Genomic DNA, 17811 nt, shown 5'->3' with positions numbered 1-17811 from the left:
CTTTCGCAAAGCCCCTGCCACAGTTTCTGTGATAGCCAAAAGCTGGAAACAACCTAGATCTTCTGCAACAGAAGAATGGACACAGAAAATGTGGTTTATTTACATAATGGAATACTACTCAGCTATTAAGAATGAGGACATCCTGAGTTTTGCAGGCAAATGGATGGAACTAGAAAATATCCTGAATGAGGCAACTCAGACCCATGTATGGTATGTACTCACTAATAAGTGGATATTAAAAAAAAAAAAAGTACAGAATACCCAAGATAAAGTTCACAGAACTCAAAAAGCTCAACAAGCTGAAGTGCCCAAGTAAGGATGCCTCAGTCCCACATGGGAGAGAGGGAACTGGGAGGGAAAGTGAATGGGGGAGGGGGGAAGGGCTAAACCTGATCTGGTATTGGATGAGGGAAAAGAACTGAAGCCCTGAGGCTTCACGTGTAAACAGACAACCTCAGGAAATAGGAGGTTGGGGGGACTCTCCGGAATGCACCAGAGACCTGGGAGGTAAGAGACTCCCAGGACTCAAAGGGAGGGACCTCAGATGAAAGGCCCAACATTAAGGAGAGGGGACTTATAGAACCCACCTCCAGCAGGAAGACAGGACATCAAGTGAGGAATGGGGTTGCCATCCCACAGTCACATCTCTGATGATCCATAACTGTTCCTGTCTGAAAGAATTACAAGGATAGAAATGGAAAGGAGTCTGAGGAAAAGAAGATCCAGTGACAGGCCCAAAATGGGATCCACCTCAAGGGGAGGTCCCAAGACCTGACACTATTACTGAGGCTATGGAACACTCAGAAATAGGGACCTATCATGATTGCCTTCCGAAAGGTCCAACAAGCAGCTGAAAGAGTCAGGTGCAGTTATTTGCACCCAACCAATGGGCGATCCTGTAGGATCCCTCTTTGGATCTGTAGGATCTCAATCTGGACCCCCACCCCACCCCCAGATCTCTCAAACACTGGACCACCAAACAGACAGTATACAGCAGCTGATATGAGGCCCCCAAAACACATACAATAGAGAACTTCCGGGTCTGTGTTCATTCAGAGATGATGATGCACCTAACCCTCAAGTGGATGGAAGCCCCAGGGAGTTTAGAGGTCAGGTGGGGTGGGTGTCCCCACATGGAGATGGGGTAGGGTGGGAGGAGGTGTGGGATGTGGAGCAGAAGAAGGGTGGGTGTTGGGGGCAGGGAAAGGAATGTGGAGTGTAAAAAATAAATTAAGAATAAAATAAAATGGAGGTTTGTGGCACAGGCGCCGGCGGGAGCCTTCTTGGCTCCGGGACTCCGTGGAGGGCAGGTTGCACGGGTGACCGTGTGGAATACAGAGTGCCAGCCGTTTCTGGGACGGGCGAGAGTCGCAGAGCTTCTGGGCGGCGCCATCTTCAGCTCCAGACAGCCGGCCACCTTCCTGGTGAGAGCACGGGGGTCTGCCTGGCCTGAGAGGTTTGTGGCACAGGCGCCGGCGGGAGCCTTCTTGGCTCCGGGACTCCGTGGAGGGCAGGCTGCACGGGTGACCGTGTGGAATACAGAGTGCCAGCCGTTTCTGGGACGGGCGAGAGTCGCAGAGCTTCTGGGCGGCGCCATCTTTAGCTCCAGACAGCCGGCCACCTTCCTGGTGAGAGCACGGGGGTCTGCCCGGCCTGAGAGGTTTGTGGCACAGGCGCCGGCGGGAGCCTTCTTGGCTCCGGGACTCCGCGGAGGGCAGGCTGCACGGGTGACCGTGTGGAATACAGAGTGCCAGCCGTTTCTGGGACGGGCGAGAGAGTTGCAGAGATTCTGGGGCGGCGCCATCTTCAGCTCCAGACAACCAGCCACCTTCCCGGCAAGAGCCGCAGAGCTTCGGAGGCGGCGCCAACCTCAGCTCCAGACGGCCGGCCTCCTTCCGGACAAGAGCCACAGAGCTTCTGAGGCGGCGACATCTTCGACTCCAGACAACTGGCCACCTTCCTGGCCAAAGCAACACAGCTTCTGGGAAAGATCCTGTTTTGGGCCTTCACCTTCAGCCAGGAGGAGGTCCAAACACCAGATAACTGTACACCTTCCCTGAGAGAGGAGAGCTTGCCTACAGAGACTGCTCTGACCACTGAAACTCAGAGAAGAGAGCTTGTCTCCCACGCCTGCTGATAGAGGGTAACAAAATCAACAGAGGAACAATCTCTTAACAAAGACAACTATAACAACTAACTCCAGAGATTGCCAGATGGCGAAAGGTAAACGTAAGAATCCTACTAACAGAAGCCAGGACCACTCACCATCATCAGAACCCAGAACGCCCACTTCGCCCAATCCAGGACACCCTAACACACCTGAAAAGGTAGACCTGGATTTAAAAGCATATCTCATGATGATGGTAGAGGACATGAGGAATTCAATAACTCACTTAAAGAAATACAGGAGAACACTGCTAAAGAGTTACAAGTCCTTAAAGAAAAACAGGAAAACACTGCTAAAGAGTTACAAGTCCTTAAAGAAAAACAGGAAAACACAACCAAACAGGTAGAAGTCCTTATAGAAAAACAGGAAAACACATCCAAACAGGTGATGGAAATGAACAAAACCATACTAGACCTAAAAAGGGAAGTAGACACAATAAAGAAAAACCAAAGTGAGGCGACGCTGGAGATAGAAACCCTAGGAAAGAAATCTGGAACCATAGATGCCAGCATCAGCAACAGAATACAAGAGATGGAAGAGAGAATCTCAGGTGCAGAAGACTCCATAGAGAACATCGGCACAACAATCAAAGAAAATGGAAAATGCAAAAAGATCCTAACTCAAAACATCCAGGAAATCCAGGACACAATGAGAAGACCAAACCTACGGATAATAGGAGTGGATGAGAATGAAGATTTTCAACTCAAAGGACCAGCAAACATCTTCAACAAAATTATTGAAGAAAACTTCCCAAATCTAAAGAAAGAGATGCCCATGAACATACAAGAAGCCTACAGAACTCCAAATAGACTGGACCAGAAAAGAAATTCCTCCCGACACATAATAATCAGAACACCAAATGCACTAAATAAAGATAGAATACTAAAAGCAGTAAGGGAAAAAGGTCAAGTAACATATAAAGGCAAGCCTATCAGAATTACACCAGATTTTTCACCAGAGACTATGAAAGCCAGAAGAGCCTGGACAGATGTTATACAGACAGTAAGAGAACACAAATGCCAGCCCAGGCTACTATACCCAGCCAAACTCTCAATTACCATAGATGGAGAAACCAAAGTATTCCACGACAAAACTAAATTCACCCATTATCTCTCCACGAATCCAGCCCTTCAAAGGATAATAACAGAAAAAAACCAATACAAGGACGGGAACCACGCCCTAGAAAAAACAAGAAGATAATCCCTCAACAAACCTAAAAGAAGACAACCACAAGAACAGAATGCCAACTTTAACAACAAAAATAACAGGAAGCAACAATTACCTTTCCTTAATATCTCTTAATATCAATGGACTCAATTCCCCAATAAAAAGACATAGACTAACAGACTGGCTACACAAACAGGACCCAACATTCTGCTGCTTACAGGAAACCCATCTCAGGGAAAAAGACAGACACTACCTCAGAGTGAAAGGCTGGAAAACAATTTTCCAAGCAAATGGTCTGAAGAAACAGGCTGGAGTAGCCATTCTAATATCGGATAAAATCGACTTCCAACCCAAAGTTATCAAAAAAGACAAGGAGGGACACTTCATACTCATCAAAGGTAAAATCCTCCAAGAGGAACTCTCAATTCTGAATATCTACGCTCCAAATGCAAGGGCAGCCACATTCATTAAAGACACTTTAGTAAAGCTCAAAGCACACATTGCATCTCACACAATAATAGTGGGAGACCTCAACACACCACTTTCATCAATGGACAGATCGTGGAAACAGAAACTAAACAGGGACACGGTGAAACTAACAGAAGTTATGAAACAAATGGACCTGACAGATATCTACAGAATATTTAATCCTAAAACAAAAGGATATACCTTCTTCTCAGCACCTCACGGGACCTTCTCCAAATATGACCATATAATTGGTCACAAAATAAGCCTCAACAGATACAAAAATATTGAAATTGTCCCATGTATCCTATCAGACCACCATGGCCTAAGACTGATCTTCAATAACAACATTAAGAATGGAAAGCCAACATTCACGTGGAAACTGAACAACACTCTTCTCAATGATACCTTGGTCAAGGAAGGAATAAAGAAAGAAATTAAAGACTTTTTAGAGTTTAATGAAAATGAAGCCACAACGTACCCAAACCTTTGGGACACAATGAAAGCATTTCTAAGAGGGAAACTCATAGCTCTGAGTGCCTCCATGAAGAAACGGGAGAGAGCACATACTAGCAGCTTGACAACACATCTAAAAGCTCTAGAAAAAAAGGAAGCAAATTCACCCAAGAGGAGTAGACGGCAGGAAATAATCAAACTCAGGGGTGAAATTAACCAAGTGGAAACAAGAAGAACTATTCAAAGAATTAACCAAACGAGGAGTTGGTTCTTTGAGAAAATCAACAAGATAGATAAACCCTTAGCTAGACTCACTAGAGGGCAAAGGGACAAAATCCTAATCAACAAAATCAGAAATGAAAAGGGAGACATAACAACAGATCCTGAAGAAATCCAAAACACCATCAGATCCTTATACAAAAGCTTATACTCAACAAAACTGGAAAACCTGGACGAAATGGACAAATTTCTGGACAGATACCAGGTACCAAAGTTGAATCAGGATCAAGTTGACCTTCTAAACAGTCCCATATCCCCTAAAGAAATAGAAGCAGTTATTAATAGTCTCCCAACCAAAAAAAGCCCAGGACCAGATGGGTTTAGTGCAGAGTTCTATCAGACCTTCAAAGAAGATCTAATTCCAGTTCTGCACAAACTATTTCACAAGATAGAAGTAGAAGGTACTCTACCCAACTCATTTTATGAAGCCACTATTACTCTGATACCTAAACCACAGAAAGATCCAACAAAGATAGAGAACTTCAGACCAATTTCTCTTATGAATATCGATGCAAAAATCCTTAATAAAATTCTCGCTAACCGAATCCAAGAACACATTAAAGAAATCATCCATCCTGACCAAGTAGGTTTTATTCCAGGGATGCAGGGATGGTTTAATATACGAAAATCTATCAATGTAATCCATTATATAAACAAACTCAAAGACAAAACCACATGATCATCTCGTTAGATGCAGAAAAAGCATTTGACAAGATCCAACACCCATTCATGATAAAAGTTTTGGAAAGATCAGGAATTCAAGGCCCATACCTAAACATAATAAAAGCAATCTACAGCAAACCAGTAGCCAACATCAAAGTAAATGGAGAGAAGCTGGAAGCAATCCCACTAAAATCAGGGACTAGACAAGGCTGCCCACTTTCTCCCTACCTTTTCAACATAGTACTTGAAGTATTAGCCAGAGCAATTCGACAACAAAAGGAGATCAAGGGGATACAAATTGGAAAAGAGGAAGTCAAAATATCACTTTTTGCAGATGATATGATAGTATATATAAGTGACCCTAAAAATTCCACCAGAGAACTCCTAAACCTGATAAACAGCTTTGGTGAAGTAGCTGGATATAAAATTAACTCAAACAAGTCAATGGCCTTTCTCTACACAAAGAATAAACAGGCTGAGAAAGAAATTAGGGAAACAACACCCTTCTCAATAGTCACAAATAATATAAAATATCTCGGCATGACTCTAACTAAGGAAGTAAAAGATCTGTATGATAAAAACTTCAAGTCTCTGAAGAAAGAAATTAAAGAAGATCTCAGAAGATGGAAAGATCTCCCATGCTCATGGATTGGCAGGATCAACATTGTAAAAATGGCTATCTTGCCAAAAGCAATCTACAGATTCAATGCAATCCCCATCAAAATTCCAACTCAATTCTTCAACGAATTAGAAGGAGCAATTTGCAAATTCATCTGGAATAACAAAAAACCTAGGATAGCAAAAACTCTTCTCAAGGATAAAAGAACCTCTGGTGGAATCACCATGCCTGACCTAAAGCTTTACTACAGGGCAATTGTGATAAAAACTGCATGGTACTGGTATAGAGACAGACAAGTAGACCACTGGAATAGAATTGAAGACCCAGAAATGAACCCACACACCTATGGTCACTTGATCTTCGACAAGGGAGCTAAAACCATCCAGTGGAAGAAAGACAGCATTTTCAACAATTGGTGCTGGCACAACTGGTTGTTATCATGTAGAAGAATGCGAATCGATCCATACTTATCTCCTTGTACTAAGGTCAAATCTAAGTGGATCAAGGAACTTCACATAAAACCAGAGACACTGAAACTTATAGAGGAGAAAGTGGGGAAAAGCCTTGAAGATATGGGTACAGGGGAAAAATTCCTGAACAGAACAGCAATGGCTTGCTCTGTAAGATCGAGAATTGACAAATGGGACCTAATGAAACTCCAAAGTTTCTGCAAGGCAAAAGACACCGTCAATAAGACAAAAAGACCACCAACAGATTGGGAAAGGATCTTTACCTATCCTAAATCAGATAGGGGACTAATATCCAACATATATAAAGAACTCAAGAAGGTGGACTTCAGAAAATCAAATAACCCCATTAAAAAATGGGGCTCAGAACTGAACAAAGAATTCTCACCTGAGGAATACCGAATGGCAGAGAAGCACCTGAAAAAATGCTCAACATCCTTAATCATCAGGGAAATGCAAATCAAAACAACCCTGAGATTCCACCTCACACCAGTCAGAATGGCTAAGATCAAAAATTCAGGTGACAGCAGATGCTGGCGTGGATGTGGAGAAAGAGGAACACTCCTCCATTGTTGGTGGGATTGCAGGCTTGTACAACCACTCTGGAAATCAGTCTGGCGGTTCCTCAGAAAACTGGATATAGTACTACCGGAGGATCCAGCAATACCTCTCCTGGGCATATATCCAGAAGATGCCCCAACTGGTAAGAAGGACACATGCTCCACTATGTTCATAGCAGCCTTATTTATAATAGCCAGAAGCTGGAAGGAACCCAGATGCCCCTCAACAGAGGAATGGATACAGAAAATGTGGTACATCTACACAATGGAGTACTACTCAGCTATTAAAAAGAATGAATTTATGAAATTCCTAGCCAAATGGATGGACCTGGAGGGCATCATCCTGAGTGAGGTAACACATTCTCAAAGGAACTCACACAATATGTACTCACTGATAAGTGGATATTAGCCCAAAACCTAAGATACCCAAGATATAAGATACAATTTGCTAAACACATGAAACTCAAGAAAAATGAAGACTGAAGTGTGGACACTATGCCCCTCCTTAGAAGTGGGAACAAAACACCCTTGGAAGGAGTTACAGAGACAAAGTTTGGAGCTGAGATAAAAGGATGGACCATGTAGACACTACCATATCCGGGGATCCATCCCATAATCAGCTTCCAAATGCTGACACCATTGCATACACTAGCAAGATTATGCTGAAAGGACCCTGATATAGCTGTCTCTTGTCAGAGTATGCCTGGGCCTAGCAAACATAGAAGTGGATGCTCACAGTCGGCTATTGGATGGATCACATGGCCCCCAATGAAGGAGCTAGAGAAAGTACCAAAGAAGCTAAAGGGATCTGCAACCCTATAGGTGGAACAACATTATGAACTAACCAGTACCCCGGAGCTCTTGACTCTAGCTGTATATGCATCAAAAGATGGCCTAGTCGGCCATCACTGGAAAGAGAGGCCCATTGGACATGCAAACTTTATATGCCCCAGTACAGGGGAACGCCAGGGCCATAAAAGGGGAGTGGGTGGGTAGGGGAGAGGGGGTGGGTGGCTATGGGGGACTTTTGGTATAGCATTGCAAATGTAAATGAGCGAAATACCTAATAAAAAATGGAAAAAAAAAAAAGAAAATTAAGAGGCAGCCTGGGCTACATGAGACACTAAAGCTGGGGACGGTGGCCTATGCTTTAATCTTGGAGATAGAAGCAGGCTGATCCCTTTGAGTTCAAGGCTAGCCTGATTTACATAGTGAGATATTAGGGGGAGGAGGAGAAGGAGGAGGAGGAGGAAGAGGAGGAGGAGGAGGAGGAGGAGGAGGAGGAGGAGAAAAGAAGAAGAAGGAAGAAGAAGGAAGAAGAAGGAAGAAGAAGGAAGAAGAAGGAAGAAGAAGGAAGAAGAAGGAAGAAGAAGGAAGAAGAAGAAGAAGAAGAAGAAGAAGAAGAAGAAGAAGAAGAAGAAGAAGAAGAAGAAGAAGAAAGAATGTAAGAACAGCTTTGGGGTATGAACCAGACTGGATCAGTACTGAATCAGTACTTTTTTTTTTTTTAACTTTTTTTGTTTGTTTGTTTGTTTGTTTGTTTTATTATTATATGTAAGTACACTGTAGCTGTCTTCAGACACACCAGAAGAGGGCATCAGATCTCATTATGGATGGTTGTGAGCCATCATGTGGTTGCTGGGATTTGAACTCACGACCTTTGGAAGAGCAGTCGGTGCTCTTAACCACTGAGCCATCTCTCCAGCCCGAATCAGTACTTTTTGTTTGTTTATTTTGTTTGTTTTTTTTTTTTCGAGATAGTGTTTCTCTGTATAGCCCTGGCTGTCCTGGAACTCACTTTGTAGACCAGGCTGGCCTCAAAAATCCACCTGCCTCTGCCTCCCAAGTGCTGGGATTAAAGGCGTGCACTACCACTGCCCAGCCTGAATCAGTACTCTTGATTAACATACTTTATCATGAGTTATGCTCTGATTTAAAAGTGGATTGTTGTTTAAAATCTTAAAATCTGTTGTTTTTTTTTTTTTTTTTAAAGCAACAATTTTAGTAACTATGTTTCCTCTATAGCAGGTCGCGTTACTCTGGGATTAATGTCACCAGAGCGATGATTGACTGTGAGAAGGTGTGTTCATCGGCTCTGGCCTACCTTTCAGGGTTTTCTCTCCAGCTATCAGTTATGGCTTTCACCCACTTCCTGCCCCGCCCCCACGTGCCATTGTCATCCTTCCCCATCATTACTTCCCTCTTTTCTCAGAACATTCAGGTCTTTCTTCTGGGCAACAGCCCATCCTTAAACTGGCGGTCCTGTCCCAAGAGCTCTGTGCGGTCCCTCAATCCTCCCTTCCTCCTGTTTTCAGCCCTCTCCTCCAAATTGAATCCATCTTTCAGACCACCAGTAACTCACGTTTCTGTTTTAAAGAAATCTTCCTTTGACTGCAGCTCCCCTTCATTGCCACGATTCCCTCTGTGTTCGTGATCTTAACTTATTCACCATTTAGTGAATACATTTCTTTTTCTTTCTTGATTTTTCCAGGTAGTCCTGGCTGTCCTGGAACTTGCCCTATAGACCAGTTTGGCATCAAACTCAGAGATCTGCCTGCCTCTGTTTCCCTCTTAGTGGCTCTTAAACTCACAGCTGTGGCCACTCCACTGAAAGCCTGGACAGAAGAATTTCCAGCTGTGATGTCCAGAGACTGTTGTTTTAGGTACCACTTCCAGGCTTTTCTGGTAAATCTGATATGGCCCATTTCCCTCACCTTGAAAACCTATCACCCCTCTACTTCCATGGTACAGGGGAGCTCCAAGCTCTCTCCTCTTCCTCTGCTAACTGCTTATCCATGAGTTCTTGTTCTTTACTATCTCATTTATTTTCCTCTCTTTATTCCTTTCTCCCTTCCTTTCTTCTTTCTTACTATTCAGGAATCAAACCCAGAACCCAGTATATGTGAAGCAGGTGTTCTAGCACCAAGCCTCCCCACTCTACCTCGTTTTAAGTGTTGCGTGCCAAGGTTCTGCCTTTGCTCTCTTCTTAGTCCACACTGGTGTCTGTCGCTGCTGCTCTGCTCTCATAGTGTCAATACCACCCATACACAGACGATTCTCACATCTGTTTCCTCTAAGGTCAGACTATGAAGCCAGCCTGCTTTCTAGACAACCAACGCTGGACATGTGAAAGGCACCCCAAGTGTGTTCAAACTCAACCCACGGTCCTGCCCCTAAACCTTTGTATCTCAGCTCACGTGGTCAAACTTCCCTCATTCACCAAATTTTCCAAATAACAAATCCTTGTCAGTTCTCGGCAGTAGAGAGAGAGATTTTGAGTCAGAAAATTCACTGTCATGAGGAGGCTGCTGTGGCTAATGTAGGATTCAAATAGCATCCTGGCTGCCATCAACTAGATGTCAATAATCACAACCATAAAATGACTCTGCCTTGAACTCAGAGATGTGCCTGCCTCGTCCTCCTGAGTGCTGGGATTAAAGACATGTACCACCACTGCCTGGCTTCATAAAATGATTCTTGACATTGTCCTTGGAAGAACAGAGCTTAAAATCTACTAGGATTGAAAGTCACTAGATTAAAGGCATGTATTTAGGTATCACCGTGCAGCTTGAACAAGTTTCTACTTTTTCAGGCTCTGGTTTATTTTCTGCTAGATGGAACTTAAATATTTGTTACAGGTAAACCTCATGGTCTGTTTTATAGTGTATCGTGAAAAAATTTGCTTCTCTTTATATCCAATTAAATTCCTGTTTGTCGCCAAAAAAAAAAAAAAAAAGAAAAAAAAGAATAAAATAAAATTTAAAAAAAAAGAAAGAAAGAAAGAAAGAAAGAAAGAAAGAAAGAAAGAAAGAACATGACTCTTAGACATCAGAACTGACTGGCAGGAAAGATTAATGACTCAATCCTGAGGTGGGCTAAGATGACAGAATGAGAAGTGGGAGGGGAATAAATGATTTTTGGTATGCTTGTTTCTAGATTCCTATCAAAATCCAGTGGAAATATTCAGTAGATGGATGCCTAAATCTCCAATACTGACTGAGACTATTTAAATTTGTGATTAACAGGAATAAGCAAAGTGCTTAAAGCTAAGAGACTAGCTGTTTTAAATCTTGCTTCACAAATATAGAAAATTTCTTCTAAGTGCTTTTTAAATATTGACTCAATTCTCTTACCAACCCTGTAAGCTAAGAAACACTGTACATTTTGTTTGTTTTTTGCTTTTGCAAATATATTTAAGGGAACATTATAATTCTTATACTCCATATTTAAAGACAAAGAAACAAAGGCAGAGAATAACCAACTAGCTTAAAGCCAGATTGCTGATAAGCAGCAAGCATGAAACCTGAACTTAAGCAAATCACTCCAAATTCTACTAAGCACTAAATCTCATAAGACTCTAAGAGAAGAAAGTCTTAATGGAGAAGAGCTGTTATTACTGCTCAGCATTTAGACACTGAAAAAAAGTGGGGGAGGGGACACTAAAAAGCTAAGCAGAAAACCAGAAAAGGGCTGATGACCTACAAACCTATGGATAAAGCACAGAAGAAAAATGTAAGACATCAATAAAAAACTGGATGAGGAACTGGCTGTTGGGATCGGTAAATACAAATCAGTAGGGACCTGATGGCACAAAGTATCTTTATAATTCAGAGTGATTTCTAAAAAAACATGTCTAACAGGCTTAACATAGTTTCAACTCAACAAGCACTTATTCAAAGCCAACTATGCAGCAGCCATCAAACAAGGAGCAAAATAAAGAACACATTGATATGTAATGTTTAAGACAAAAATGCTGAAATTTGTAGAACATGGGGAAGGTGAAAAATCACTGTATTTAAACAGCCCCCGAGACATTAAGTCATGTCTTTTAAAGTCATGACTGGCTGTGAGATGTTACTGGCATCCACTGAGTGAAGAGCAAATACAAAGTTAACAGCCTTCATGTATAGAGCATAACCTCCTTAAGGATTTTATCTATTCCAAACTGTCAGTAACACTGCTACTTATAAACTCCAGGTTGCAGGAATCAGCAAATAATTCAGGTACAACAAGTCAGACTCTAAGTTGACCTTAAAGCATGAGGACATATGTGTGGAAAGACACATGAAATAACAGAAACAAAAGTATAAAGGCAAGAAGGGGCCTGTGTTTGGACTGGGCGGTGTAGGTAGCAAGAACAGGTTTAACATCAAGAAATCCATCTGAATCCACTGCAAATGTGAGTTCAAAAAAAAAAAACAGAAAGAATACATATTAGGCCCTGGGTTCCATTTCCAATACCACAAAAAGGAACAAGCCAGGAGAATATAAGTGTGACTGATTAGCAGAAAGCAAGATCATATAGGATCACTATAGGTGCCAGGAACAGAGGCAGCAAATATTGTTTTATTATAAGCATTTGTCCTAAAGACTGATGTAACAAATTGTAAAACAGCCAAAGAGCCGCAATGAGATGGTCTTCATGGTTGCATTTCTTGTCAATGAACACTGTGTTCAGTAAGTACTGGTGCTAAGCACTTATTAAACACAATTTCCCAATTCATTACTTATTTAGCACTATTGATGATTTCTAAAGTTCCATCCACAGCTCAGATTCAGGACATTCAACTGAATCACTATGAACCAGGCAGGAAGCGGCAGTAATAGTACATTTTCTCCAGTTGGCAAAATGTAAAATTCACCTCTAATAAACAAAATTCATAAAGTAACTCTCACAAGTTATCCTTACATTCTTTTACTACAGTTATGCTTAAATTCAGCCTGTGGGACTGGATGGTATTGGTTCGCTTTCATTCCACACTATGCTGCCAGTGTAGTTCAATGTAATGCATTCAAAAACATCCCAAAATTCTTTCAAGAAATTCAAATCAGGTCTGAAAAATAGATAGCTAACCTGTTAAATTGGTATGCTTGGTACCTAATACCAATGATTCAGACAACAAAAAATTTAGCATTTCAGACCCCATCCTAGAATCAAAATCCTCTTCCACACTTCCCCAAAGGCAGAGGCCCAGCCTGAAAAAGGCATCCCAAAGGCTCATGTCTGCGTTTTCAGTTGTTGCCAAGTAATCCATCTCCATCTCTTCCAACATTTCAACCTACCAGTACGTAACCAGACCTCTCTCCTCCAGGGACCGTTATAGGGCTATTTAAAAAACCCTTTAAGTAACCTTACCTAAAACATTCTGCCAGTTCCATTGGGCCAGGCAAATACTTTGGCGATAGAGCATATAATCAATCTGCTTAAGCCAAGATACGTCTGTCCTTCGCTCTTCTCCCAGAAGCCATGCCCCAGCGGCAGATGGCTTCGTCGTCTGTTCCTCCCGAGGCAACCCTTTACCCCGAATCCCTTAAGCGATTCCTTCAAAGCTCCCCCTCCCCAAGTCCCTTACCAAGGCCCATTAGAGAGGTTCTAAGTCCCATTTCTTCCAAAGAGGATGCGCCAAGCGCTCAACCCTCTCCCAACTCTGAACGAAGGGGCCCCGGGAGAGAAGAACGTGGGCTCGGCCTCGGGAATCCAGAATGAACGAACGCAGTGGGACGGGAGTCGGCGCGGGCTCGCAGTCTCGGGGGGCACCCACGGGGGGCGGTGAAAACACTTACCAACATCCTGGTCGAAGGGGTTGGTGGCAAAGAGAGGCATGTCCGCTGCGTGCCGAGGTGTCCCCGGGGACTGCCCCTCGACCCCGCGGCACTCTAGGGGTGACGGAGAAAGGAGGCCCCTCAGGTACAAACACAGCAAGGGCGCCTGCCTGCCAGTGCAGGGTCCCTCTCAGCCCCTCCTCTCACCCACCCCAGCAACAGAGGCGGCGGCGGCGGCAACAGCCGAGAAGCGGAACAGGCCCCCGCGCGGGGCGTGTCGGGAATGTAGGCGACTTGAGCGCTGCCTGAACACTGCCCGCTCCGGGTCTGGCCAGAGCCCGCCGCCTCCGCCGAGGCCCACGCGATGAGCCGCCGCTGTCTCTTCCTCTGCTGAGTTCCCGCGTGCCCGTGGGGTTAGCGGCTAGGTTCTCGGCTTTTCCATGTCCCCGGGCGTCTCGGGAGGACGAGGTCCTTCAGGCGCACCGAGGCCGACTAAGAGCCTCTAGAGTGAATAAGAGACTGGGAGAGGGAGAGGGTTCAGTTTGGGTCCAGCCAAACCCTTAATTTTTAACTCCTTGGGTTTATTCGATGGGTTGTTGTGATGTTGCAATCCCTCTAGAAAGTCAGGCAGTCCTTTGGGTTACCCGAGGAAAATGTTGAGCGCGCTCGTCGAGGGTTCATGGAAGTTGCTGGGATTGGAGTCATGTGAGCTGGTGGAGCTGGCCTGAATCCCTTGGAGGGAGTGTCGAGGCGCACAGCCTCTCGAGAGGCTGAGGTAACGCTGGCTCATTCCCCAGCCTGAGATCAGAGGGAGCCTTCCTGGGTGTGGGCTCCGACTGACTAAACGTGCAGTCACTGAGTCCCTGAGAAGATTAGACCTTCTCAGCCTGAGATAAGCACGCACACCCAACGGCAGAAATTGAAAAAAAAAAAAAAACACACACACACACATGAAAAATGGAGCCAGACATTGATGAGGACTCTTGGCAACTTAAAATGTTGATTTGGTGATCTAATTTGTACATATGTATGTAACGCACGCCCCCTCCCCAGCTCCCAACACACACACACACATTGTCCTCTAAATCATGTGAAATCTAAAGAATCATCTCTTGGAAATATTACGTAAAGTTAGCAAGTCGGTCTTGCACATGCACTGAGATTCGGTAAAAAGTGCCCAAATAGGGACCCTTACAAAAAGGGAAGCTTATAAACATGTCAACAAGATTTGTATAACAGTACAAACAGCTTGCTTACTAAACAGTTAAAGTCGAATTTTGGAGGAAGAGGAGCAAACTAAAGCATCGGTTAACGTTTTCAGTCATTTAAAACTAAAAGAATCCAAGGGATGGGAAACAAAGTTGCCTGATGGGGTATAAATTACAGCATTCTTAAGAGAAAGGATGGGAAGTATATAGCCAGCTTTTGGAAATGTGCCTCTGGTTCCAGTTATTCTGAATTTTAAATCTTACAGTCTTTTAAAACATGAACCAAGATATTAATGGCAGCGTTGTTTACAATATCAAAGTTTTGATGACCGCTAAACTGTCCGACATTAAAGAGATTGGACAAACTCCTCTGTCTGTTTCCTCATAAATAAGAAACGGAAATGACAAACCATTGAAGATGAAATAAATTACTAGAAGCAAATCCCCTGTAATAGTGTCTAGCATATAGTAAGCACTCAAGTGGAATCAATAGTTATAATTGTACTTATTTGGCCATTGAAAGTAAGAGCATAGATGTGTATTTACATAGACATCTGAGTGGATAAGAGTTTAAAAGGCTTTAAAGACTGACTGAGGATGAGCCTCAGTGATGGGGTACTTGTTTAGAATGTGAGAGGCTCTGGGTTCTGACCTTGGCACTGAAAAAGAAAAAAAAAAAAGCCTTCAAATATATGTGAAAAAATTCTACAATTTTAAACAACCTGAACGAAAATATTTTCTGAGTAACTTAATGAGCATAATTTTTCTTTCAAAGGGGTGGAGTTAAAATATAAAAATGTGACAAATGTCAGACATTAACGCCACCATTTTCTTAAGATTTTTGAAGTGCTTTTGTGTCATTATGAGAAGTATAAAATCTTCCCACTATTGGTATGGGAAGCAGAGCATCGTCTCTCAATAGACTTTTCTCTTGATTACTGCGCTGACAGAATTAAGTGTCAACTTATCCATTTAAAATGATGGGCCAGTGCCTTAAGTACCTTATCATAATTGCCCTGACTCAGAGCCAGATGGTTATGAAAATATATTTGGGCATGCTTCTAATCCAGTAATAAAATCAAATTGTTAGGTTGTTACCTAGCAAAACACTACTTTTCAAATTTGAATCATCAATATGTGAAAATCAGAAATAACATATATTAGTATGGATAACATTAACCATGTATTCTGACATAGAAGAATGACTTTGCTATTGGGGATCTTTATTATGTAATATGCTATGAAATAGAGGTTTTAAAAATAAGAAATGTTATATGTACAAGAAAAGGCAAATATAAAAGGTGGCATGGCTTTGTATTTTGGGGTTAACTTGCCATATTACCTAAAATACTGAAATTACTCATTTTATTTTTAATAACAGTTTCTTAAAAGACATTTTAGAGACTTGATTTCACATTAAAATGTTTCTATAATATGTTTAATAAATTCCACAGTTAATTTTGAAATGTCATATCCCTTTAATTAAATTGATTTTTAAAACTGTTCTATATTATAAACAAAGATATCTGTGTGTAAAATGGAGTAGCTTCTGGAAATTTTTCTGTTATTATAATAACCCAAACTAATTAATACACTCAACCTATCTGTTAACTACTTTATATTACATACTGATTTTTCTAACATATAAATATGATATCATTCCTTCAAAACTCTTATATGATTTCTCAATCAGCCAATGAGTCAATAAATATTTATTAACTCCTTATACCTTTGAGGTATCTATATGTTAGAAATAATATAGGATACATATCAGGAAGAGAGTCCTTAAGTTATTGTCCGATTATGGGTGTGCAGAGAGTCTCCTCCCTTCAAAGTCAATTCATTTTTTAAAATAGAGCAAATGTAGAATTCTTAAGAAAAAGTGAGAAAGAATGTTTAAGAATGGGAGGCGCTCTAAGGGAGGAATATTTAACCTTAGTACTACCATTACATCCTTAATGCATTGGACTTGCTTGCCCCTTCACTTCATATACTCTAGTTTTTTTCTGAACTATGACAGCAGTCCAGATGTCCCATGCCTCCCACATCCTTAAACAAACAACTTTTACCACTTTTCTTGTATTTAGAAATCTCTGGACCTTCTCTCAATCTCCACTTAGGAGACACTGACAAAAAGCCTTTCCAAATTCAGTACGTTATAAATAATGATACATCATAAGTTTTTGCTAATTAATTGACTGGTCACTTCTATCACAGCAGTCAGTGGGGTGATGTTTGTTCCACATATTGATTTCTACATAACACATTCTAAGTGTAGCCTTTTAGTGTAAGAACAATAATTTATTTTGCTTACGAATCAAAAGTTTTGTCAGACCTCACTATGAACAGCTTGCCTCTCCTCCTTTCAGCATCAACAGGACTACTACAGTGACTGGGATCACTACAGCTCGTTTTCAATATTTAACAAAGTTGCTCAGAGTCTGTCTGGCAATGGATGCTGGAAGTTGGCTGAGTCACTGGGGCTGTCTGCCGCACCAACTGCACAGAACATGCTATGTATCGGCTTGGCTTCTCCCAGCATACTGAATGGACATAAGTCAGAACGTTTCAAGAGACAAGAGAACGCCTCACATTCCTTAAACTGTGGACCAGGAAGTGGGGAGAGGGTCACTTCAATCATACTCTATTGCAGCCACAATGACTTTCAACAAATCGGCGTAGAGGGCATGTTTAAAAGCTACCACAATATTGGACCCAATGTTTAAGCATTTTATTTCAAATCATTTATATGCATTGGCTCTTCATAATTAGTAGCTCCACGACATTTATTAAATGGAATAAATGCAATCTGCTAGGATTAAAATGGCATATTATAATTACTGGCCATAAGGAAGTAACAAAATCTGTGCTTTATTGTAAGCAAAATAAAACTGGGGAAATTCATATGTTATGGATTAGATTGAAATGTGCCTTAAAGGCTCATGTATCCCCTCACTGGTGATGCTATTGAAGATGGTGAGATCATGAGGATGCTAACCTCATCAAGGGATACTGTTCATAGCGGAACAGGAAGTGAGGTCTGGTCAGAGGAAGTATATCTTCAAAATCCCTTCTTTATCTCTCTAGCTCTGCTTCATGGCCGAGGGGAAATGGCAGCTTTGGCTTCTGCTTCTCACAGCCCAGAAACAGCAGAGCCAACTAGCCATGGTCTGAGGCCTCTGAGGTATGAATTAAAACAAATCTTTCCTCCATTGAG

General features: G+C 42.1%; 1 protein-coding gene and 1 long non-coding RNA gene across 4 annotated transcripts in view; one reads left to right on the top strand and one right to left on the bottom strand.

Moving 5' to 3' along the window:
* The window catches only part of Stam (signal transducing adaptor molecule (SH3 domain and ITAM motif) 1), a 74377-nt gene extending 60595 nt beyond the window's left edge, over positions 1-13782 (bottom strand). For 2 of the 3 annotated variants that reach the window (NM_011484.3, NM_001356337.1), the window contains exon 1: positions 13408-13644. In NM_011484.3, coding sequence (NP_035614.1) covers positions 13408-13447 — 40 coding nt within the window. In that variant the 5' untranslated portion in view covers positions 13448-13644. Of the gene's footprint in view, positions 1-13407 lie in introns of all 3 variants that reach the window. The other variant, XR_373935.4, reaches the window with a different exon arrangement.
* Positions 13783-13809: 27 nt separating this feature from the next.
* Stamos (signal transducing adaptor molecule (SH3 domain and ITAM motif) 1, opposite strand) lies at positions 13810-17411 on the top strand. Its single transcript, NR_038162.1, has 2 exons — positions 13810-14161; positions 16964-17411. It is a non-coding gene; the product is annotated as a signal transducing adaptor molecule (SH3 domain and ITAM motif) 1, opposite strand (long non-coding RNA).
* The last annotated feature ends 400 nt before the right edge of the window (positions 17412-17811 follow it).

The sequence above is a fragment of the Mus musculus genome, chromosome 2, assembly GCF_000001635.26.
Source record: "Mus musculus strain C57BL/6J chromosome 2, GRCm38.p6 C57BL/6J".
Lineage (NCBI taxonomy): Eukaryota > Metazoa > Chordata > Mammalia > Rodentia > Muridae > Mus > Mus musculus.
This window is presented reverse-complemented; position numbering and strand designations above follow the sequence as displayed.